This window comes from Sordaria macrospora, chromosome 3 (assembly GCF_033870435.1).
Source record: "Sordaria macrospora chromosome 3, complete sequence".
NCBI classification, from domain to species: domain Eukaryota; kingdom Fungi; phylum Ascomycota; class Sordariomycetes; order Sordariales; family Sordariaceae; genus Sordaria; species Sordaria macrospora.
The window spans coordinates 4,064,152-4,087,803 of NC_089373.1; the positions used below are offsets into that span (position 1 = coordinate 4,064,152).

A 23,652-nucleotide genomic window follows, 5' to 3' on the forward strand; every position below is an offset into this window, starting at 1 on the left:
CTAAAACGCTGATCTTAAACTGACGTGAAACTGCAGGACTTGCCTCGCTGCATCACGTTACCTATCTATTTGCGTTCCCTCTTCTAAAAAAACGCCTCTTATCATGATCACCTCTTTTCCCATTGTTTCGTATTGGTATTATCACGCTAGCTCTTTGTGTTGCCATCGAAGGACTCGATGCGATGGTGATTTACTAATCACTCTTAAAGGATCCCTCGGTTCAACAGCCCGATCTTCTGATCACGCCCTCCTTGGGCAGGAAATGCTTCCGGTAAGTCTTGGGTTCTCAGCTTCCTTTGCCGCCATCTTCACCACTGGCCGTGGTCTCCAACGAGGACGACAAACTCAAGAAGAAGGATGTTTGGGATCATACCCTTCCTCCTCCGGTTCAGTTACCGGGTCATACTCCTTCGATCGGCGGCGGTGGCTCTGGGCCGACCCAGCGACACTACTCGCTCTGGGCCTCGAACCCGGGCCGCCGTAGATGCGAGGTAGTCCAACGGTCCTTGGATCATATTCCTCGTCTTCGATCATCGCTGGGTCATACATCTCAGCTGCTGAGTCCTGCGCATTCTCTGCGGCATCCGCTTGCTGCTGGCCGCCGAAACCCACAAAGTTGGCACCCAAAGCATTAGCTCTAGGTGTCTCCGTACGAGGCCGCTTGCTGTAACGCTCACGCTCACCCTCCTCCGCTTTGTCTTCGTCTTCATCAGCAGGACGTGCCCGTTTCGGAGAGCCAGAGCCAGAGGCAGAAGAAGGCTCAGGAAATAAGCGAAGTCTCTTCGCCAAGCTACCGACCGACTCATCGGTATCATCATCATCGTCATCATCGTCGTCATCATCGTCATAATCCGAGATGGAAGAAAAACTTCGCTTTGCAGAAGTGGAAGCAGAGGTTTGAGCGAGCGATGAGCTAGCAGTCGACGATGACAACGCCTGACTGATCCATGAAGTCCTCGGAAGCGATGAAATATCCGACCCTCTTCCGGCGCCGGCGCCACTCATCCACGCGGGTATGGCGCTGCCTGTGAACCCGCCGGTGTAACCCAGGTCGTACCGGGGGTTGTACTGGTAATAAGTTCCTGCTCTCTCTTCGGCTTCTTGTCGACGCTCATCTTCTCGCTGACGCTGCTGCTCCTGTCTCTGTCTCTCCAGGTAACTCTCGGTCGAAAAGGCGGGGCAGTTGATCTTCGAAAGCCGAAGAGGGTTTGGCTTGCTTCTGGTCGGAATCTTCTCTTTTTCTTCCGATTCCACTTCCTCCTCCTCTTTATCGCTAGAAGACTCCTCCGAGACATACGCATCACCCGGATCACACACCTTCACCCCCTTATCTTTGTGAACCTGCGGGAACCCTTTGCCGCCAACTTGCACCCTCGCCTCGCGCGTGCCAGGTACGACGTGGCCTGTCTGGGGAACTTTGGGAGGGTTCTTGGTTTGTGGACTGATGTCCTGGTCGCCTTGGCCGATGTAGTCGGGTATGGTTCTGGAAGTACCATCATCGCCAGAGACGCTGTTGGGACCTGAGCGGCGGCCGTCGCGCGGGACGAAGGTGAAGTCTTCCCGGAAGACGGTGGTGGAGGGGTATTCGGCATGGTGGAAGGGGCCGGCGCTGTTGCGGCGGAGGGGGGGCTTGCGGATTGGGGTTGTTGGGCGTTGTTGTTGTTGCTCTTGAGGTTTTGGGACGGCATCTTTGCTTGTGTTGCCGGTCTGGGTTTGTTGTTTTTGACCTAATTTGGCGTTTCCTGCGGCAGTGGTGGCCGTCGTGATGCCAGCTGATGGCGGAGGCGCATTTGAGCGGGCTGTTCGAGCGGCCATGTCGTCGGCTAGATCGAGTTCGCGATCACGCCACCAGTCGGCCCGCCCTGTCCCATGGAGTTTGATTGCCAGATTCAGACGATATGGAACAGTCCTTCCCTTTTTTCGGTTCTTTTTGGGAGAGGAAGGACTGGGACTAGTAGGGGGGTTTTGAGGGGGCGGAGAAGATGCAGGAGTTGATCGCTGGTGAATGGGCGAGCTTCGTCCCACAGGAGGAGGAGAAGAAGAAGAACCTTCAGAGCTAACTCTCGTGCCATTCACAGGCATGGCAACCGGAGGAAGCTCGTCGTCACTATCGGACGAGCCTCCTCTAGACTTCGACACTGATGATGATGATGAGTCGGTGCAACCAGACTTGTTCGACTCCTTTTCTTCTTCGTCTTCGTCTTCAGGATAGTCATCCCACTCTTCCTCAGAGCTAAAATCCGAAGGAAACGCCGGTGGCCGGCTATGCCTCCCAAAGTCGAGAGAGGGCCTGGACCAGCGAAGGGCATTATTCTCGACGGAGTCGTGGCCCTGGAGCCGCTCGGGCAGTATCGCGAGGTCACCGATGGGCTGGCACCGCACCGTGTGACCCCTCTCGAACCAGCGAAGCGGTCTGTTCCTTTGGTTACGGCGCTGCAGTTCCTGTTCCTCTCGCTCCCATTGCTCGTCGTCGAAGTCGGGAAGCGAACTGGACCTAGGCCGTCTTGGATGCTCTTCGCCGGCTGGAGCATTTGGTTCCTGCTCCTGCTGTGGTTGCTGCTGCCCCTGATCATTCAACGGCGGCAACTCTTGCTGGTTCTCATCATCGTCATCATCTTCACGCGCCTCTTCACTATCGTTGAAGTACCATTCACCTTCGACGGGGTGGTGATCGTACTGGTTACCCCCCTCTGGCGGGTCTTCACTGTCAGATGACTCTCGTCGGTGATAACCACCAGCTATACCTTTACCCTCCTCATCCGACGACGAAGAAGAAGAAGAAGAAGAAGAAGACGACGACGACGACGAACTGTCATTTGGTTCTTCACCAAATCGTGCAGCAGCTGCACCTTCACTCTCGGCATCAGAGCGTCCCTCCTCTTCCGACCTATCATCATTACCGTCCCGTGGTTGCTCTTCCGGGCTCGCCCCATTATAACTCAGAACCGGCATTACTTGAGGCCCCGGCTGCTGCTGCCCGATACCGACAAAGCTACCACCCCAACCCCCTGGTACAAACCCAGCTGGGACAGGATAATGTCGTGGAGGACTACCATTGTTGCCCTCCTCCTGAAGCCCAGCCCAGTCCGCGCCCGCATTCAGCTCAAGAGGAGAGGGCGGCTGTGGGTTAACGTAACCAGGCAGACCCGGGCCGGGCGTTCCATGACCTAGTCCAAAAATTCCATCTTCTGAGTCATCCTCGTCTTCTAAATGGTCTTCATCGGCGTCCGCTGGGTCCCAAGCCTGGTTTAAGTTTGGACTAAAGAGATGTACATGTGGAAGAGGAGGTGTAGGACTCCGGACATCGATGGCGGAGTCAGCGGGTGATACTTGAACACTGCCGTGAGGAGGAGGAGGCGGGGTGATAATTCCGGGAGTCCAGTTATTGATATTGATTTGCGCAAAATTTTGATGGAAGGGTGGTGGTGGTGTTTGTGGAAGTTGAGGTGGTTGGGCGTGGGCGGGAGATGGCCCGTGATTGAGAGCGAGGGCGTGATAGCCTGCTGGTGGTGGTTGTTGTTGGGGAGGCGTTTGAGGATGGGGAGGATGGGGACTTGGAGTTTGGGGGTGAGATGCTGGTTCTGGTTCTGGTTCTTGCTCTAGTTCTGGCTCAGAGTCCGAACTACCATCGCTGGAATCAGCACCTTCATCTCCATCTGGAATTGAACCTCCCCCTCCTCGGCCTCGCTCTGGGTCTTCGTCCGATCCTCCTGATCCTCCGCCCTCCTGACCGCCTCCTTCCGGCTCGAGGTTTTCTTCCCCTCCTTGCTCGGGCCGAGGCTCCGGCTGAGACTCTGGGGGCGGTACTGGTTGTTGTTGCTGTTGTTGTTGTTGCCAGGCTCCGGCTTGCCCTTGCCCTGGATTTGACACTACCACCTCTCCATCATCCCCAAGCCCCAGTTGCGGGATGTTCCCATCGGCCAAGAGCTGAAGATTCCGGATGCGAAGCTGATTTCTGTTGTTTAGTCGTGCTTGGCCATCGTCTCCAATCTCATAAAGGGGGACGTTTCCATCCGCCAACTTTTGAAGACGCTGAGCGCGCGTCTGACGACGTGGGAGGTTCGGGTCGGCCCAAGCTCTGGGCCTAGGTAGTGGACCCTCGAAGGCGTCTCTTCTTGGACGACCCCGGGGCCTGGGCGGGGATGGTTGGTCGCCGTCCATGGTGTAGCTTGGACTGGCTGTTTTCGCGCTTTGGCTATGTGAAAAGGCTGTTGGAATCTCTCTTTGGAGCTAGTAAGCTAAGGTAGCTGTGCTCTCCCGGCCTGTAAGACGGGAACGGTGAGTTCTCTCTCTTCTTTCTATGTTGTTGTGGCGTTTCTTTTCGTTGCTTTGCTTGTTTGCTGTTCAAGTCTCAATAGTGTTGTTCACTTGGTCAATCTGAGCTTGCTGTAGCTATCGTGTGGGTATAATCCGCTTCTGTTCCTGTTCCTGTTTTTGTTCAAACAATGTCGGTCGGACAATCAATCGATCTGTTCAGTTCCAGGGGGGCGGGAGCCCCCTTATGCGGTCGCGGCATCTACAGGATTTATACGGACACGCTTCGGTCTTTGCTGTTGTGGGGTTCATCCTTTGTTGTCATTGTCAATCGGCTTGTCGAGAGTTTGTCGAGCTTGCTCAACAATGAAGACAATGGAAACATTATGTTGTGGTGGAAGCGAAGACAAAGAGGCTTGTGTGCCGTCGGTTATTTTTAGATGGTGTCTATTGAAAGATATCATTACTACCTACCCTCGTCGTCGAGCAATCTGAAAGTCTTCCTGCGTTAAAGACAGCTAGACGGTTGGTTTTGTGGATATATATAGGACGCGCAAGTCTACCTGGACTCGAGGTTGATGCTTACTTACTGCTGAAGCTTGAAAGGGCAATGAAGTGACCTGAGCTACGATAGTTACGAGTAAGTCACCTGCTTCGATTGGTTCAAGTTTCAAGGCTCTTTTACTGATGTATAGGACCAGTATTCACTGTCGCTCTGCGATGCCCAACAAGCTCAGTTGCCTAAACACTAGATCGCCTTGTCTGCTGTTACGATCCAACCAGAGTTATGTAAGCTAGCTAGATAGACGGACCAATCAGATTGGACCCGAAGGCCCGAAGGCTTCGGGTCCCCGGGTCCGTATCGGAGGACCCGAAAGGCTCGGGTCCACGGGTCCGGTATGTCGGGTCCAGGAAGGCCGGTATAAAAGAAGGCCTTCCCAGGCCTCTTGTTACCGGATCTCTAGCAAGCAATAGCTATCACAATCTACCAGTACCTTTCGGCTACTACTCCGTTACTTTATTGTTCTATCCCAGCGATAATACTCCTGTGCTTGTAACGGTTCGTCACATCTGCCTTGTCTTACGACTGCTATGGCAGCTTCATGCTGGTATGACTCTGTCATCCGAGGCAGGTTTTACGGGTCAGTGTCCAGTATAAGTCTCGATAACGAAACTCGACCAGAACGACCGCGCCGGACAAAGAATCCAACGAGGGTCCCACTTACTCCTCCTCATTGTCCTGAAAAAAACACCAAAAAAAGACGTAAAGTTATTTGGAGATGAGATATATCACAATGCATTGTTACTTTGGTAATCGTTAAACGAGGGAGATTCTCCTTGGAGCTCGAGGATTCAGGTACCACCCCACCCCTTCACGAGTTCTTGAACGTATTTTCTCAAACTGAGAAGAACCTATATTCCGAGCCAAAGTTCACGCCAGACACTCCCACGTGGAGAGCGATTAGAGAATCCTAGGATCGAGTTCGCATGGACCCGCGCCTGAGGAGAAAAGGACATAAACAGCCCCGGGCTGGGCTAGATAGTCCCAGAACCGGCAGCGCCCGTTACAGCGGCCGGCTCAAGGTGATGTAACAACCAACCTTAACACATCGTCCACCGGTCATAATGTTGTTGGACACACAAAGTGTTTCGGTCACGAGTCTTTGCTCGTGTAGTAGCAAACCCGAAAGGGTAACAACATATCGTTCCCTAAAGTTGGTATGCATGCCGCTTACCGTTTTCTGTTGTATGGGATGTCAGTTGGAGGCTCATCTGACCGAGACTGTTTTTCTGTTCCAGATTTCAGTTCCTTAGTCGTGTGCGAGTCATTTTCACGACACTGGGTGCAGAGCTTTTCAGTAACAGCCAACGGCTCATCAAGTACAAATGTGGTGAAGCCTACTTTGGCTTTTTGCTTTATGCTTGGTTCACTAAGGCTGTTCGAAAAGGGTAATAAAGAAAATAGGGTAGATTTAGTAGTGGTTAAGGATATTATAACAGTAAGCTATTTTTTTATTACTGACGACTTCGAAAATTTTAAACGGTTCTAAAAATGTATCCGAAAATTTAAAATCAGAACATTCGTCGCTGCCCGACGCCACACTATGGCTAGTGGCTATTCGTCGCTCGGCGTTATCCGGCGTGCTTCGGTGGCCCCCCCAATACCCAGGTGTTCGGCGCTTAGTCCGTTGAGGCACCAGCTCCCTATAACAGGTTCTAGCGACCTGGCACACATCCTCGAGCTCTCTCCGCTGGACACTTCGGCGTCGACCGTCGTTCTTCGTGGTCGCCTGATCACTATTCGCCTAGACCAAACCCCCGGCTACGCTGCTGTCTCGTACGTTTGGGGTCTTCCGGAGTACACGCACTCAATTACCCTCAACGACTCATACACGTTGCCTATCACGGAGATACTATTCGGCGCGCTTAGAGAACTTTCTTTGGACGAAGCAAACGCTGGAGGGCTGTCATTATGGATCGACCAAGTCTGCATCAATCAGACAGACGACTCTGAAAAGACTTCCCAGGTTCATATGATGTCGAGAATTTTCAGCCAGGCAAGACTCGTAATCGGATGGTTAGGCCCAGCCGACTCTGATAGTAACGAGGCCATGGATCTTTTCCGATACTTCTCTCTCAACTCGTCAGAACCAGAAAAGGCAACACTGGGCCAGGCTTTGTGTCGCAGGTTGAAGCTGGAGTGGACGACTGGTCAAGAAGACCATTCTGTGAATCCCCTTGAATATGAGAGAAACAGCGCCGGGCTCGCCTGCGTGGGGCTTCTTTACCGACCATGGTTCAAGAGGCTCTGGGTTATTCAGGAGCTAGTTCTGGCGGATAAGGTCCAACTTCGCTGCGGCTCTGCAACACTATCCGACAGCGAATTCTTCAGGGCGCTAAAATCACCTGAGTGGAAAGCCCGGAACAGCGTTGGATCTCTTCAAAGCCCTTGACCGAACGATGTAATTTATTATCAGAGAGGAAACACGAGCAAACTGTTGGGTGCATTCGTTATCATATCTCCAACTGGCACATGAGTTCCAGACCTGGGATTGTAGCAATAATCACAATCGACTCATTGCACTCCTTGGCATGGCAAACACTGGGAGATTTAGTAATGGATGGTTCTTACCAGAGTACAACATCTCGCCGATGCATCTCTACTACTGTTTTGCTGTAGGTTATCTACAGTGGAATGAGAACTTACGAGAATCTCGACAGTTGGTGGAGCCGTTCGATTACCGTCAACACGCGGGCTTGGATATCCTACATTACGCAGGCCTCGGCTCGTTTTTGGCCAGTCGACTGTCTCACTCAAGCGGTTCCAACTGGACTTGTCCTTCATAGATCCCTGATTGGAGAATACAAAACAGGGCAAAGCCTTTGTCTTTCTGGAATGAGTCTACCAAAGCACTTGTCCACAGCGGGTACAGGTAGAGAATGGATGGAACCTCCAAGAGGCTTACAGTCTGGGCTACTTCCGTAGACCGCATCTCAAATGTGCCTCAGAGATTATTCTCCAGTACCGATAGGAAGATCATCCAAGACATCTTTATGTTGTCAAAGCGCTATACTGGTGAGAATTTAAGAGAATTTGTTTCAGGGATTGTCATGGAGAAGCAAGATGGGCGGGACATAGGAGTCATCAGGCAAGAGGAACAGCATTTCACGGTGGACGAGGATGACCTGGTCAGTACATTTGACAAGTGGAAGGAAAGAGTTGAAAATGCGGAGCAGTATGAATCTGAGAGCCTTAGTGTGACGTACGACACTAATGATACGGTCGGTCGTTTTGCAACTCACGTTCTTGCCCTCTGCCATAACAAATCGCTCTTTGAAACTGAGGATGGTAGGCTTGGGGTGAGACCTGCTCATGTCAAGGAAGGAGATTCTATATGTGTCATACATGGACTCAGAACCCCATTTGTTATTCGAAATTATACGTCACATCCGATCGTACATCATTTCTGGATACTTGTGGGGAACTGTTATGTGAAGGAGCACATGGATTCTAGTTGGGAGCCGACAAGTGATAGCGAGCGTATAACACTTGTGTGAACCGTATGCTATGTTATTGGCCTGTGGATCAGGACACCATAAATGAATGATATCCGGTTTATCTATTCCACGACTATATTCTCCTGTCTGCAATGTGCTTACTCACAGTCGAAATCCTAGTGGACTGTAACTCTGAGATGTTCACGTGGTTTTTCGACTTTGGATCAGTTTCCATGTAGTGTTTTGGATTGTGGGAACTGTGACTTTGGCAAAGAAATCGCGCGATCGCCGACGGCGGCGATTTTGGGTGGGTTTCCTCCCTTTCTACTTCCTTTTTCTGTCTTATTGTCTTGTATCCCATCGGTCTCATCTCTTCCATCTTTCCCTTCACTTCTCGTGTTCCAGTTCACGGTACATGTTTCATTGGCTCAATTACCTAAGCTTCTTGTATCTACTCTCAAAAGTTTCCCCGTTGGTTTTCATATCCGTTTACACAAAACTAGGTGACCCCAACCTCCTCAGTAGGTATCAGTGCCCAGTTCCGATAACTCTCCCTCCAGGACATCTACCTGCTCGGGCTTCCGTATCTCCACCAGCATCCTTTCGCTCGCAGTAAACCACCAGTCAATCGTGCCTTCCATAGGGTAGCAAATACTTTCGTGGACTAGCGGAAAACGAGTACATTTAATCCCGAAGGGACATGGCTTGACGGGGTGTACGCCTTTCTCGATGTCGGTCTCCGTCAAGAAGTGAATCCTCTGGCTGGTGGGAGTTTGACGTTCCGGACCCTCCAAACATATCTGCTTAGGATTAATAATCGTTTCACCCGCAATACTAGCTCGGTCCGTGATAAGTCGAACCTCCCCAACCACCTTTGAGCCTCCGTCCTCGTAGTGGAAGATGATACCTGAGCAAAAAGGCTCTCCTCCACGGGGGACGAATCTCCTACTGTAAAACATCTGGACAGCGGAAACCCCCAAGAGAGGCGCAAAGGTATAGAAGAGGAGGTCTTCCTGGTTGTCCCTACTGAGATTAGTTGGGGGCCAGCGATGCGGAATCGTCGGCTCCATAAACGCCTCTTCCCCATCGACCCAGTTCTCAGATGGATCGTAGCGATAGCCTCCCAACAAGTCTAGCTTGTTTTCCTTACCGGAGAAACCATATAGCAGTGCCTGAGGCTCTTTCGCGCCCCATTGGAAAAAATAAGACCGGAAATATTGTTCGTCGTCCAGTGTGGGTCCTTGTAGAAACTCCCATCTTGTATCATCATATACCATTTCCGAGTATTCCTGAGGTGTAAGGGTATTGGGGCATGGCAAGCCAATAACAGTAAGCCCAGACAGGCGCTTCTTGACCTAGAAGACGAAGAGGGTCAGGAGGCAAGAAACAAGAAGAAGAGAGATTGGAGATGTGGCTCCTCCAAAGTAAGTGGGAGGCAGAGAAGGGAAAACGGCGATGGCCGAGATGGCGGTGGTCGGTCGGTGGGCAATGAAGATACTTACAACTACTACGAACGCTCTTGGGAAGTTTCCTATACCAATGGCCATAATATTGTCATTTTCAGTGACTGGAAGGAAGAAGCAGGCTTGTTGTTGACTGTTGCGGGACCCGACAGGAATGCCGAAGTTGTTAATCTCGTCGCCACAGTGCGAATGGATTGCCATGAGCATTTTGCCCTCGTACACGAAGGTAAGGCCGGATATAGAGTCGAGGTTGATCAAGTGCCCCGCCGCAAAGGAGCCGCCATGCCCCCCTGCAATCGGAAAAAGGAATTTGTCCGCGACGTACTCAATGCTATCTAGGTTTGGAGGTGTAGGCGTGTCCCAGATCAGGGGTAAATCCTCGTGAACATATGCACGGCCGTTGTCATCAAAGCTGAATCGAAGGAGACCGTCTTGGCAATAGGCCGTTTTGTCACGGATTTCGTTGCCGTCAATTTCCAATACAACCCAAGAAAATCTTCCATCTGTCCTTGGTTGCTTTTCGCAGGTGGGCCATCGTGGAAACCGTTCAATCTTGCGGACTCCATCTATATCGAAGGTGATGCGGAGGACATCGGTGGTGCGGCCTTCGGAACCTGAAGTTTGTATTGTGCCCCCTCTTTCCCAATGGCATAACTTGGTTAGTTCAACGCGTTGTTCATCAATGGTCGGGAAGATGGAGAGAGACAAAGCCACTGTCAAGGCCGTGACAGCCCTCCAGAAAATGGGTTCTCCTGAAGAGTATGACCGAATCCGCTCGACCAGTTCCGTCGGGAAGGTGGTCAACTGGAGAATGTTGTATATTGAAGCAACCTTTTTGACTGCTTCTGAGCAAAGGATATGATACGCGCCGGTAAGGGAGAAGGCTGGCAGGTCTTGGTAACCGAGAGGCCACGGGCGTTTAGCAATGGCCACCTTCCATAGTCGTTCGCATGCCAGGCGCGGGGGAAGCGGGCAGGACTGGAGGAACATGGAAAAGCAGTCATGATGGGAGGCAATGGCTTCGAAATGGGTTTCCAAAGCGTGGCTTGAATGTGCGGAGGGTCATTTCTCCTTTTTGGTGGTTTCGGCGCAAAGGAAGCAAAAGTGGACTTGCGCCTTGCGGTTGAGGTATGCATCTATGCCGTCTGGTGAAGGTATATAAGTGCCGTAAAGCGGAAAGGGGAACTTGATGGTACGGCCAAGGTAGGTCATATGCTCACGTTTGCCTATCACTGAATCATCTCCCGTCAGATACGTTTTTCTAGGGAAATGGTGGGGGAATGGAACATACAAGCAGTAACGACGACCTCTTTATCGATTTTCTCGTTGCATATTCCGCATTGGGGATCCAGAGGAATGAGAGGCACTTCGGCAGACGGGGCATGGTCGGTTTCCATGATGCTAGCTGTTAATAACAAGGAGAAATGGTCGAAAGCATGGGGCGAGTTGTCGTCTTGCGTGCCTGTCGAGGAGAATAATCGAGGGCGAAAAGGCACTGCGTGGTAGGGGAAAGGAAAGTAATGTGGCAGTGTGTGGGTGACGACTGCCGCAGTAAACCCAACTGCGAGTCGTTGAGAGACGATGTCTGAGATGGGTCACGAGTTGAATGCGGAAGTGGAAAAGTGAAAGTTATGATGCAGAAGATACGTGTCGGTCACAAGTCGGCTGGCTGCGTTTGCACCTGCCTTGTGCGCGTATCTGGCCGTCGAACCGACGTCAGGAAATTCAGGTGCAGAAGGAACATTATTGAGCCGTGCCTGAATTGGGATATGGGTTTGGACTTGATTTGATTTCAACTTCAAATACATTTGGCTTGGAGAACAGAAAGGGACGAACTTATCGACCTGCGCTGCTAGCACTGACCTTATCTTCCCGGCAGTCGCTCGCTCGACCCAACAGAAAAGGCCACCGCCGTGGACAAGTGTACGGACGACACCATCAATACAGCCACCGCCCTCGAACCCGCAATTGATGCAAGGCGTCCTTCTCGCCAATCAACCCAATGTCTACTCTTGGGCTTGCCATTGACCTTGAGTCGCGCTGCGGGGTCTGCACCGAGACCATCGAGCGAGAGACGCCCATAATTGCTTGTACAGCTCCCAGTCTCCTGCGCGTCCTTCTAGGTAGCCTTCTCTGAATGCAAGTTTAGTAATTGGGCGCCATTTTAGCATGGAATATCTGGGGCGAACTGCTACACTCGCTTTTCCCAAGACATCTGTCCCTGATGTGGAGGTGTACCTCGACAAGAAGACAACTGTGCATCTCTGCTACCGGTGCTCCTGATTGAAATGCTGCCAACACCCGGAGAGTCGCAAAAAACCGTTTGTGGCCGCCGCGGTCCATAAAGACTGCTTCGTCATTGCGACACAAGCATGTCCTCTTGCTCCCCGCCTGGTGTGCAAACGGATCTGGGAACTGGCTTTGGCCAGAAGTCCATGGCCAATTGAAGCCTCACCCCCAAGAGCGCTCTCCTTTGCAAGCCCGTGTCTTATAAGCCCACAAGCCGTCAATCGGATTGCTTCAGTTATCGGCCTTCCTCGGCTCGTCAACTTCCCTTCAGAATTGGTCGAACGAATCCGTTCGTGTTCAGCCGGAAATGTTCCATTCTGGAGAGCCATCGCCGCCCTGATAGTTGCATCTTCGCTGCCCGACCTTGCAACCTTTCCCAAGCAAGAGGTGGAACTGTGTCACATATTACACTGGAAGAGAGGCCAGGAAATAGAGACGGTAGGCCCTGTAGGCCAGCATGACGTTCTCCGTCTTACTTTCGACGTGGATGGAATCCGAGAGATTGAGCGGTTTTGCCAGCAACCGCAGGCTGAGGACTGGCAAAAGAACAACCGCAGATTTGCCTACGCTCTCTTGGACACAAGCGAGGGAGACTATGGATTTTCGCGCAGACTTGCCTACTGCAAAAACGGCCTTTTGCGACTCACTTTCGATGCCAGCAATGTGCACCCTGACTACCAGCCGCGTGTACCTATACCCTGCGTGCCACGTATTTGGGACACGCCCACGCCCCCGGATTTCACTTTGTCTGATGACTTGTTCGATTTCGAGGACGTGGACGTCGCGACCGGCCATTTTGTCAGTCTGGACACTATCTCGGGCCTTACATTTGTTTACCGCGGCAAAGACCTCGTGGCAATCTACCCTTATCACGGCGACGACGTTGACATGACCTATCCCAGAACCTCACCTTCCGGCTCTTCCAAAATACCGGAAGCTTGCTTCTTCCTACCTGTTACTAAGGAGGATACAATCCTGGGAATAGGTGTAGGGTCTTATCAGAACGCATTTGTAGTAATGGCATGTTTCTGCTCCCAGATTCGACTTGTTGCCGCCTTGCATTCTTCATTTTCACTTTCACGCGTAATCCTCACTGGCTCCTGGGAAACGCCTGTTGTCATGCCACGTGCTTTTACTCTTCCGGTGCTGTCGGCAAACGCTGACACGATCATCCTATTGCAGGTCAAGAAACGTCTGTCTGGGGATAGTGTCATCGGTCTGCCTTGTCCCAATCCGCCCGACGACGATGACGATTGGGAAGGAGGACGAAGATTTCTTTGACAAATCCGAGTTCATGTGGGGTCAACTGGATCCGAAGCCCCTGGTCTAAGGATTTTGCAGTAAGACGAAGGACCTGAACCTTTTGGCAGGCTTTCGAGGTAATAGACGCTCGAAGAACGAATGGGAAGGTTTTCACGGCATCATACCTCATCAGTGGCCCAGGGGCCTCTTCTGCTTCGACGATGAAGCGGATCTGCGCTACTACACCGGCGCTCCTCTCCGCGGCGTTGTCGCAGCTCAGATGTACTTCTATCCCTCGCATCCGAAACGGCCGAAAGAACGTGTCTGTTCGGGGATCATTTTCCACTACGACAACGGCGGCCTGGTGGTTCACCGCAAACAAACGGAACAGCATTGTGATACGTGATTGGGCAGATGAAGCCTCGGAGTCAGGCAAATGGGCAGATGTTTCAGAGTCAGAGGACTGACGATGGTCCGGTTTTGTCTACATATTTTTTCCCTCGTGATAATGGACGGTATTGGGAAAGGGGGCGGGTAGCAAATGCATATCTAAGTACTTGTTTGATTAGTACGGAAAAAGGGCGTGTGTTTGATGGCCTGTATATAACTCTGAGCCATATGATGATCTAATGAGACCGGAGTGGAAGAAGAGGGAGGGAAAAATGGATGAGGAATACCCAACCAACCAGCATCAGTGATGGGCCGCTGTAGCCGAATATAAGTCGCGATCTTTCTAACCAGCATTTGTAATATTTTGGACTTCAAGTTGTGACAGCTGGTTCTGATCCCAAGTAATACCTGTTGTGCTCACCTCCGCAAGAAAAGTGGCAGATGGAGTGATTATCATGGGAATCCTCCTTTTGGCTCGCCATGCACTGGGTAGAAATTCACCGCTACGTCGCTCTAGGACGGGAACTATATCACTTATCACAACCTTAAAAGAAATGATGCATGGTTAGTGTAGAAGGCACTACAGAGAACTGTCATTTGCCGTTACCCAGAGAGTCTACATAATATCAGTCGTTGAGAGCTCCGAATTGCGGAGTGTCCAACAAGTGTTTTGGTGCATGGTCGGTTATTTCCCTTTATCCAACCTCTAGATAACTTCTGTTTGTGGGTCTGTGGGGCAGATACCAAGATCTTTCTTGCTTAGGTGTTTGAACGTCTGTTGACACATAACCACAATAACCTCAAATTTTTCAGGCCTCACAAAAATAGCAAAATCCGCGGATAGGGGGAAGGCGGCTTTATCCAAGATCAACCGAGCAGTTGGTATCTGTCGCCTTTGGGCTGACTGTGGATTTAGCAAGGCCTACCATGTTTTTCTCAAGTAAATACTCCCCACCTTGGACTTGGACGGTGTATTCCTGTCATAACGCATCGAGATGAATGGAAATCATTGCTTAGGCGTACCTAGAGGCAGGTTCCAACGCCACACGGTCTTCCACTGTGATGACATTCGAGGTAGGCAGACAATTAAGCATTTCCAGCCCTCGTACTAACTCCAGAGCCTACTTCAGCCCTGATGCCTCAAAACAACCTCCCTCGCAATCTTGTACCAAATCGACAACTCCTTCTTCTTCATCTCCATTTCCATCTCCTTCTCCCGATTTTTCTTCTCCACAGCCGCAGCCATCCCCTCTCTATCCTCAAACCTTCCCGTCCCCATCAACACAAAAGCCGCAACGATCGTTCCCAGCGTAAACACCGTCAAGAACCACGCCCCTACCCTATCGCCCCTGGTCATCTCCCTCGTCAGGTGCGTCGGATCGTCCGCACCCTTCCCCGTCCCTGCGTGCGGATCGCCTTTACTCGTCCCGCCCGTCTCGCCGGTCAGAGGAGCGCCCTTCCTGGTGTTCTTATCATCATCCCCCTGAAAATCGACAAGCAAAGACGATAAAGCCGCCAAAACATTCATCTCCTGCCCTGCGCCCGTCAGACCATCATACCCGCCCATCGTCCAGCGGAAGCCGCACGCTCGACCGCTGTGTAAGGGACCCTTGCACGAGTTTATTGCGGCGGTGGTGGAGTTGCGCAACACTCGCATTATGGTGTCCCGCGTGAAAGGCGCGAGTTGCGCGGTGCTGGCCATCCATCGGTGCGTGTACCCCTTGAAAGATAACATGTCGGTTTTGCAGAGGATGGTCGCGGGGGTCTCGCAGGAGAGCTCGATGATGGGGCCAATGCGGAAGAAGAAGGCGGCAGTGCGGTCGAGGAGGGTTTGCACCCGGTGTTGCCAGAGAGCTTGTTCTTCGCCGGTTGTCTGTTTAACACCCAGTCAGTCGGTCAGTCAGTGTCTGTTCTGGTTTTCTCTCGGGGATAGAAAGGGTTGGGGAAAGGGGAAAGCAAAGGAGAATGGAGAATAGGTGGAATTACAAAGCTGTACATAAACGCTGCTCCTTGCAAGAAGATGGCCGCGTTATAGGAGAACTGCGCTTTGAAGACATCTGTGCAGTTCACACCCGTGTGCGCTCCGTCGTATACATCACCGTCCGGTGTCATCAGCCCGATGGCCATCATCCAGTCCCACGTCTTCCGCGCGTGGTGCGCGTACGTTTCGTTACCCGTGTACCGAGCCAGTCGGGCGCCGAGGTTGAAGAAGATACCTGCACAACAGCAGCACGGTTCATTGTCAGAAAGTTGGCGGCACTGAAAGACTCGATGGATCTGCTTATGTAGGTACATACCGTTGCTAATCGAATTCTTATAATCATACCCAATATTCGACATCGGAATCTGCCACCTCAGCCCACCACCACACACCGTATCATGTCTTCCAGGATCCACCTGGGTATTGAACACCGCCTGGGCAAGCTGCAACCACTGTGGTTGATCATCGGGCGGATCGGGAAAGCCGATCTCGGCCGCAAGCATGGCCGATAGGCCCCAGAACCCTTGGTCGTCGTTGCCCATCGATATGGTGTAGTTCTCGGGCATGTAGGCGTTCAGCGGGGGCCCAGTGTGGAAAAGCATGGAGGAGGTGATCAAATCGTTGTAGGTCGAGTCGCCCGTGTAGTGCCAGTAGTCCATCAGCGTGCCCCAGAGGGCGCCCGATTCCCACCAGTAGTAGTCGCCAGCCGGGGGAGGGCCGGGGAGGATACCCGGTGTTTGGCCCGGTTCGGAGCCATGGTAGTAGGTTAGGAGGTCGGAGGCGACGAGGGAGGCGGCGCCTTTGATGGAGTCTGGTGGAAGTAGGACGGGGTACTGTTAGTAGTCTGTTTTGGCAGAATATGATGTCTGTGTGAAGAAGGGATTGGCAGCTTGCGAAGTACCTGGAGAGTTTAGGTCAACTTGGAGAGCTGCCTGGGTCTGGCGGGCGACCAGAAAAGCCGTGATAGCTATGACACGCATTATACCTGGTATGGATACATGGGTAGACCTTATTGATGTTGATTCGAATCCTCAAGTTGTATGTCGAGTTTCTTCTCGATACGAGCAACGAGACGAGACGAGGTAACGGAGAAGCGGTCAGGAAGCAAGTGAAGTGCTGAAGCTTTCCATTCCAACGCGTGATCCAAGTACCAACTCGCGGGGACACCGCGGGGAAGACAAAAAGCCCGGCATGTTGCTTGAGGTCCTGTATGCTTGTAACTGCAACAAGGAATGCAACGCGGACTCATCCTGCCCGTGTGATTTCGTGAAGCACCAGCTGTCATCGGACGACGCAAGATGTCGATCTCGTTCGTCCCAGATCGGTGAAACCACGGCAAATGTCCTAGCGTCACAACGGTTGTTCTCGAGGCGCCTGTTTTTATAAGGGGAAAAACGTGCACACCTGTGCATATTGGAGATGCGGTCATAGCGATGTCCTAGTGGTGTCTCAAAACTCAGTGTACCCGAAATCTCAGGTGGGTGACACTTAACGCCGTTGACGCGTTCAGTATAACTGGACTCTCCATGTTAGACACAACAGTTGGCGTTGTAGGGAGGGGTGGTGAAAATAGGAAGTCGACAACTCGCTCGATGTTGAGGATTGATGCGCGGAGATATCGGACGAACTGGCCCAAGGTCCACCGGCCGATCTACCGCAGCACCGCATCCGGGCCCGTGTTCCTGGAATCTCTGTCGTCATGGCCGTACCGTATTATGAACTGCCCACGGGATATTAGAAGACTCCATCGCGCATCGCATGATACGGAAAATGTTTTGGTATTTTTCAGTGCCAAGCATCGAGACAGTGAGGCTAGATCACCAAGCGACTGGTCCTCAGTCTGGACTCCTTGACTCCATATGGATGGTGCCAACAATCGTGGTACATTCAACAGTCGGCATCATCTCATGTCGTACGCCGTACAACCAATTGTACGGTGCTCTCGGGTATGTGTCATCTCGGGTGTCTCCACAGCCGTCCGTCAGTGAATCCGTGATATCCCTTGCGCCAGCTCCCTTGGCGAGACATTCTGATGCCGGAGATTTGTTGTACTTGGGTCGATTCTCCATATAGAAATCGAAGAGCTTGCCTGTAACAGTGTTAAAATCCAAAAAAGTGTTTTCGGTATTTTGTGCAAATCTGTGACTGTTCACCACTGTGAGAGCAACAAAAGGGTATATTCTCTATCTTCAAATTTTGGGTGACTAACATGTTCAAAACGAGCTTGCTGCTTCTACAACCATTTTTAACCAACCGACGCAACGCTTGAACATTTTCCAGCAAGTTGACAACTTAACCCCAAGTACCACCGCCGCCGCCACCACGTCCACCTCTTCTCTGCGCGCTGAGACGCCAGTCATCCGCGCCGGCATACTTGTTGTACAGCGGCTCGATCCGTTCGGCCTTCTTCCGCTTCGATAGCTTATCGGTCGGCGCCATCTTGAAAAAGGTTGGTGCCGCCTCGACCAGCCACTTCGGCTCGATGCTAGTGGTGTAGTGCATGTACTCACGGGTGGTCAAGACCAAGGTGTGATAAACGACCCACTCAGCTTGCTTGCCGAAGAGCGCCGAGCTGGGATGGAGATACACAGGCGTACCTTCGATCAACGTCTTGTAACCTTCTTGCGGGTCCTTGCGAGCCGCGTTGCGGAAGAAACCGGCGCAAAGGGCTTGCCGGACCTTGTTGGTGTCGCGGCCGCAGCTGATCACGGGATGCCTGTGGCGATCCATGATCTTGACGATCTGATCACGCACATCTTTGGCACGCCTCATAGAACGTGCTTGGATGAAGTTCTCGAAACACCAAGGGTTCCCATAGCCGTTGTTCTTCCAGGAGTTGTACACGTTAAGGAGGGTCAAATGATCGCCATGAGGATCGTGGAATTTGGCCTTCTTTTGGTCAGCCTGAGCTTGCTTCTCCTTGGGACGATAGAAGACGTTGGGAAGGTTGAGCATGGCAACAATCGTCACCATCTCGTCGGAGCAACCCTTCTCCACAGATGCGATAAGGACCTTGGCAAGGGCAGGCTCCATGGGGAAATCAGCCATCTTTCTTCCAAGACGCGTCAGAAGACCTTCGTCATCCAGCGCAGCGAGGGCGTAAAGCTCTTCCAAGGCTGTAAGCATAGTGTTGACGGGAGGTGGATCCATGAAATCGAACCGGAGAAGGTCATTAATACCCATGGCCTTCAGCATAAGGATGGTATTGGACAGGTTCTGGCGCTGAATTTCGGGAATGGTGGTAGGCAACATTTCAGACTGGTAGGCGGCTTCCGTATACAGGCGAAAGCACTTTCCTGGTCCTGTTCTGCCGGCGCGACCGGCTCTCTGGTTGGCCTGAGCCTGGGAAATAGGGGTGACCACCAAGGAATCCATGCCTAGTTTGGGGTCATAGGCGTTCTGTTTGACAAAGCCTGGGTCAACGACGTAGTAGATATGATCGATTGTGATGGATGTCTCAGCGATGTTGGTGGCAATGACAACCTTTCGGCTGCCTGGCGGCGCTGGGTCGAAAATCCTACTCTGCATCTCACTAGGAAGGGCAGAGTAAACGGGCAGGATGAGAAGCTCAGGAACGTTGGGACCCAAGGCTTTCATCCGTTCGTATAGAATTTCGCAAGCGGTGTCAATTTCTTCTTGTCCTGTTAAGAACAGAAGAATGTCACCCATCGGTTCGCTAAGATGAATTTGCATGACTGTGGTGAGGGCGGCATCCAGGTAATCAGATTCCGGTTCGCGAGAGTAAAGAATCTCGACAGGGAATGTACGACCAGGGATGGTAAAGATAGGGCACTGGTTGAAGTACTCGCTGAACTTGTCGGCATCCAAGGTGGCACTGGTGACGATAACCTTGAGATCCTCCCTCCTCTTCATTGTCTTTTTCAACAGAGCGAAGAGCACATCGGTGGCAATGGTACGTTCGTGGGCCTCATCAAGCATGATGACCGAGTACCTCTTAAGATCAGGGTCGATCAAGATCTCTCTTTGAAGCATACCGTCGGTCATGTACTTGATCTTGGTTGCTGGACTAGTGACGTCTTCGAATCTGATGGTATAACCAACCTCTTGGCCAAGCTGGCAGCCGACTTCCTCGGAAACACGTTTTGCGACGGAGACGGCGGCGACACGACGAGGCTGGGTACATCCAATCATACCATTGTTAGTAAAGCCGGCTTCAGCCAGGTACTGAGTGAGCTGCGTAGTTTTTCCGGATCCCGTCTCGCCGACGACAATAAGGACCTGGTTCTCCCTCACGGCCTTGATCAGCTGTTCTCTGAAGGCATAGACGGGGAGGGACTCTCGTTGCTCCTTGATGCTCATGTTGGTGCGCCTGCCTAGCGACACTTCCTTGGGTGCAACGGCCCTCTTCCACTCAGGAACAGCATCGGGAGCCGCTGGTGCCGCCTGAGCGTTTTTGCGCAAATCAGTAGCGAACTTTCTGGTCTCCGGGTTCGCCATAGGATCTTGCCATTGTGAGGATAAATCAACCTTCTTTTCCTCCGCCTTCTTGGCTTCAGTCTCCTGCTGTCGCAGCTCCTTCCGTTCCTTGGCGAGGTTCGTACCTGCCATGGCGGCGCGGTTAAGCGACCCATCAGGAGCCTTGACGACGCGGATGGGTGACAACTCGAGAGACTGCTTGGTCTGTCCAGCCAGGAATGGCGGCTCCTCGTCGCGAACCTCGATATCGACATCCTCCTCAAGCTCCATTTGCCCCTCACCCTTGAGGGTTGCCTGGTAGTCTTCTTCAAGTTCGGGGTAATCAGATGCCTTCGCAATGCCTGCCGCGATCATCTGACGAATCTCCCATCTTTCAGGGGACGTCATTCTCTTTTTGTGTTGTCTGGCGTTTGCCGTCGCTTGGAATGTTCCCTTGGCTTCAAATCCATTGCTGACAACAGCCTTGGTATCGTATCCTCCTCCTCTTCCGCCGATTGCCTCCATGTTGGCGCCCGAACCTATCCTCAACTGTGGTGCCAGATCCATACCCGTCTCTTGGTCTACATCCTTCATGGATAAGCCTACCCTGCCTCCCTCGAGCTTGACGACTTTGACCTTGACTTCCTGCCCCTTGGACAGTAGATCCGAAGGGTGGTTGACACGCTGGCCGAAAGCGGAAATGTGAACCAAGCCGTCGACCTTGCCCTTGACGCCGTGCAGGTTGACAAAGGCGCCAAAGTCCTTGATTCCTGTGACATGACCTTCGTAGACCTTGTATAAAATCGGGGCCTCGTCGGTCTCCCGCACTGGTGGCCGCCGGAAATCGCCATCGTATTCATCGTCGTATCGACCCTTCCGTCGGCCTCTTGGTGGCGAGATTGACCTAGACCTTGACCTTGACCTCGATCTAGACCGGTATCGCTCCTTGCGCTTCCTCTTCCCGTAGTCGTCTGCGTAGTCGTCGCGTTCGGGGGTACGGCTTCGTTTCCTAGGTCGTTCTTTCTCCGCTCTCTTGGGTTCGAGGCTCTCAAGTAACGCCAGAGTGTCGTCGATTACATCCACCTCCTTGTCCGGGATGGACAGGCCCTTGAACACCTTTGTCTTCTCCTCGGCAGATTGGCCGTGCTTCTCGTTTTCATCGGTGCGAAATTGTCCGTGGTTTTGACCCTTGAACTTTGGGTGCAAGGTCAGGACAAGTCTATCGATACTCTCGACCAAACTAGGCGGGAAGTCGGCGCCGAGGGTGGCCAGTTTCTGCTTGAACTCGTCGAACGACCCGCATTCTACTCGTTGGGCGATGATGAATTCGGCAAGAGTCTTTTCGCTAACTCCCAGATGATTCTGCAACTCGGACGTGACCTTGGACACGAGCGACAGAAGCTCGAGGCTCTCCAAGTCGTCCATCGCGGTGGCCGCCCGGTGGCTCCGATATTATGTTGCTGTCGTGTTTTGGATACTTCGAAATGTCGATGATGGCCAGGCACAGGCGTCTTGACACAAAATTGAAGCAACTCCCGGTCGACGCGTGGGTTTGCTGAGATGATAGAGCTGTCGCAAGAGGTCCAGAAATTGAGACCTCGAAGTGATGCTGTAGATACAGTGACAGTTGTAGCACCCTGTAGCGGGCGCGAAATAGTGATGAGCGCGACCAGTCATATGCCAGCGGCCAACGTCGAGGCTCCGCCATCCGCCAAGAAATGAGAATTCCCGTGACTATTTGTTTTGTCAGGCAGCGGCGGCCGCCTAAAGTGTTATGGCTCGAAAAGTGCACGAGCCTGTATTCAATGAAAGGGAACCTTGATGGCCTTATACCCAACCCTAACCCTTCTACTACCATGAGAACGGGCAAGGAGTCTAAGACCAGTCATCATGACCCAGCTCCCCGGTCGTGGAAACTTGGTCACTTCAAAGAAAGAGACGGGAATAAGATGTCTGAAATGCTGACTCTTTCTGCCAGGCTTATCGCCGTGTGCCTGCCGCTCCCTATCAAGTGAAAGCCTCTTTGCCCCTGTCATTCAGGTGATCGAATCGGGTGGGATTCCTTGCAAAAGCTTACGCAAGCTCCCCTGGCGCAGGGCCTGGCCTTCTTTCAGCGCGTGACCCGCCCAGTGACGAAGCCCCCATCGGTTGCATCATTCCGCAGCGCCTCCATCAGCCCATCACTTTCCAATCCACCACTCGTCTTACATCGTTTTCTTTGACTTGAACATCCTCTAAAAACATCAACACCTTCGTTTTTCGAGATACCTATTTATCGTCAAAAGAGTCGCATTTCCTGCCTGAGTTTTACTTCTTTGGCATTCTTTTACCTACTCAGGTTGCACGGTACATACTTGCCACAAGTAACACAACAATGTGTTCCACCGACATCTTCCTTGGCTTCCTAGCCATTCTCTTCCCACCTCTGCCTGGTAAGTTGAACAATACTTTGCGCCTCAAATGAGGTTGCTTTCTGATACTTTCTTGCCATCAACCACTAACATATTTTCCAACAGTCTGGGTAAAATCCGGCATCTGCTCCGCCGACTCCTTCATCAACCTCCTGCTCTGCGTCCTCGGCTTCCTCCCCGGCCTCCTGCACGCCTGGTACATCATCGCGAAGAACCCGACCCCACCATTCGACTACGACGGCGCCGCCTACGATGCCAACGAATCCGGTGCTGTTCGTGGTGAGGGTGGTCAGCGCATCTACGTCTTTGTTCACGACCAAAATGGCAACCAAACCGGTGGCCGCCACCATCACCAAAGCAACAAGCAGCACCAGATTCAGCCCCAACGACAAGGAAACATGAACTACGGCACCACCACCACTTCTGGTGGACAACACGCGCCTCAAGATTCGGGTATCGCGCACGCTGGCCCTAGTGCAGGAGGCGACAACGCCGCGCCCCCGCCGAGTTACGCGCAAGTGGTAGCGGGTGATCACAAGGTTCAGACTCAGGATTAGGGTTCTGGTCCTTCATCTTCTCGGGAGCTGGTGCGCGCACCCGGCGCTGGTGTTGGCGACACGATGACGCCCATTGTCGATGTTAATGCTTCTGCTTCTGCTTCTGCTTCTGTTCCTGCCAAGACAGATGCCAAAGTTCGTCCATTCAAAGATTGGAAGGGCGGGGATTGCGATTGCCACTGTGCTTGCGAGTGTTACGAGAAGCAATGCTGCGGACCCGAAAGGCCGTGGCCGTCACATCTAGCTCTGGCGACGCAGTGGTTTCCTTTTTACGGATCTCCGTGGCATCCATGAGAGGGAATTCCGATAAGTATTTAAAGAGGTATTAGGAAGTATAATGGGTTTTAGGAATCGTTGATGGGCCATTCAGGGACATCAAAGGGAGATATGGCACAGTGACACTTACTGCCGGTTGGGTTGGGTTTCTCTGCCTTTTCTGAGTTACAAGGATGGGATTATCGCGCGTCTGGTGTTGGGTTATTGTAAGGGTATATAGGGAGCCTGGGATTGGGACGGCATTAGGTTTATCAATTTTCCATTGTTTTCAGCGACCTATGCTAGTTTTCTAGCCCTCGATAGACAGTAAAATCGTGTGATCTTCCTTCCTGTCAGCAGCTGGCCCCTATGTTTAGCGGCTGAGCTTCTATGTA

The 23,652-nt window shown here is 52.2% G+C and overlaps 6 protein-coding genes across 6 annotated transcripts; 2 read left to right on the plus strand and 4 right to left on the minus strand.

Moving 5' to 3' along the window:
• Window positions 1-345: 345 nt before the first annotated feature.
• SMAC4_01028 (uncharacterized protein) lies at window positions 346-4,161 on the minus strand (the record flags this gene model as incomplete). Its single annotated transcript, XM_003350089.1, has 1 exon — window positions 346-4,161. One exon carries the CDS (start codon window positions 4,159-4,161, stop codon window positions 346-348), a length of 3,816 nt encoding a protein of 1,271 aa, XP_003350137.1.
• Window positions 4,162-6,359: 2,198 nt separating this feature from the next.
• SMAC4_01029 (uncharacterized protein) lies at window positions 6,360-7,208 on the plus strand (the record flags this gene model as incomplete). The annotated part of the gene is made up of 1 exon (XM_003350090.1): window positions 6,360-7,208. One exon carries the CDS (start codon window positions 6,360-6,362, stop codon window positions 7,206-7,208), a length of 849 nt encoding a protein of 282 aa, XP_003350138.1.
• Window positions 7,209-8,771: 1,563 nt separating this feature from the next.
• Window positions 8,772-11,113, minus strand: SMAC4_01030 (uncharacterized protein; the record flags this gene model as incomplete). Its single annotated transcript, XM_003350091.1, has 4 exons — window positions 8,772-9,608; window positions 9,756-10,694; window positions 10,827-10,948; window positions 11,008-11,113. 4 exons carry the CDS (start codon window positions 11,111-11,113, stop codon window positions 8,772-8,774), a joined length of 2,004 nt encoding a protein of 667 aa, XP_003350139.1.
• A 3,599-nt stretch (window positions 11,114-14,712) lies between these two features.
• On the minus strand, window positions 14,713-16,863 carry SMAC4_01031 (uncharacterized protein). The gene is made up of 4 exons (XM_003350092.2): window positions 16,520-16,863; window positions 15,935-16,429; window positions 15,624-15,853; window positions 14,713-15,510 (listed from the first exon to the last, which is right to left on the minus strand). Exons 1-4 carry the CDS (start codon window positions 16,596-16,598, stop codon window positions 14,764-14,766), a joined length of 1,551 nt encoding a protein of 516 aa, XP_003350140.1. The 5' UTR covers window positions 16,599-16,863; the 3' UTR covers window positions 14,713-14,763.
• A 916-nt stretch (window positions 16,864-17,779) lies between these two features.
• On the minus strand, window positions 17,780-21,459 carry SMAC4_01032 (uncharacterized protein; the record flags this gene model as incomplete). The annotated part of the gene is made up of 1 exon (XM_003350093.2): window positions 17,780-21,459. The coding sequence occupies one exon, from the start codon at window positions 21,457-21,459 to the stop codon at window positions 17,911-17,913; it is 3,549 nt and encodes a 1,182-aa protein (XP_003350141.1). The 3' UTR covers window positions 17,780-17,910.
• Window positions 21,460-22,243: 784 nt separating this feature from the next.
• Window positions 22,244-23,590, plus strand: SMAC4_01033 (uncharacterized protein). Its single transcript, XM_003350094.2, has 2 exons — window positions 22,244-22,466; window positions 22,551-23,590. The coding sequence occupies exons 1-2, from the start codon at window positions 22,409-22,411 to the stop codon at window positions 23,000-23,002; spliced, it is 510 nt and encodes a 169-aa protein (XP_003350142.1). The 5' UTR covers window positions 22,244-22,408; the 3' UTR covers window positions 23,003-23,590.
• The last annotated feature ends 62 nt before the right edge of the window (window positions 23,591-23,652 follow it).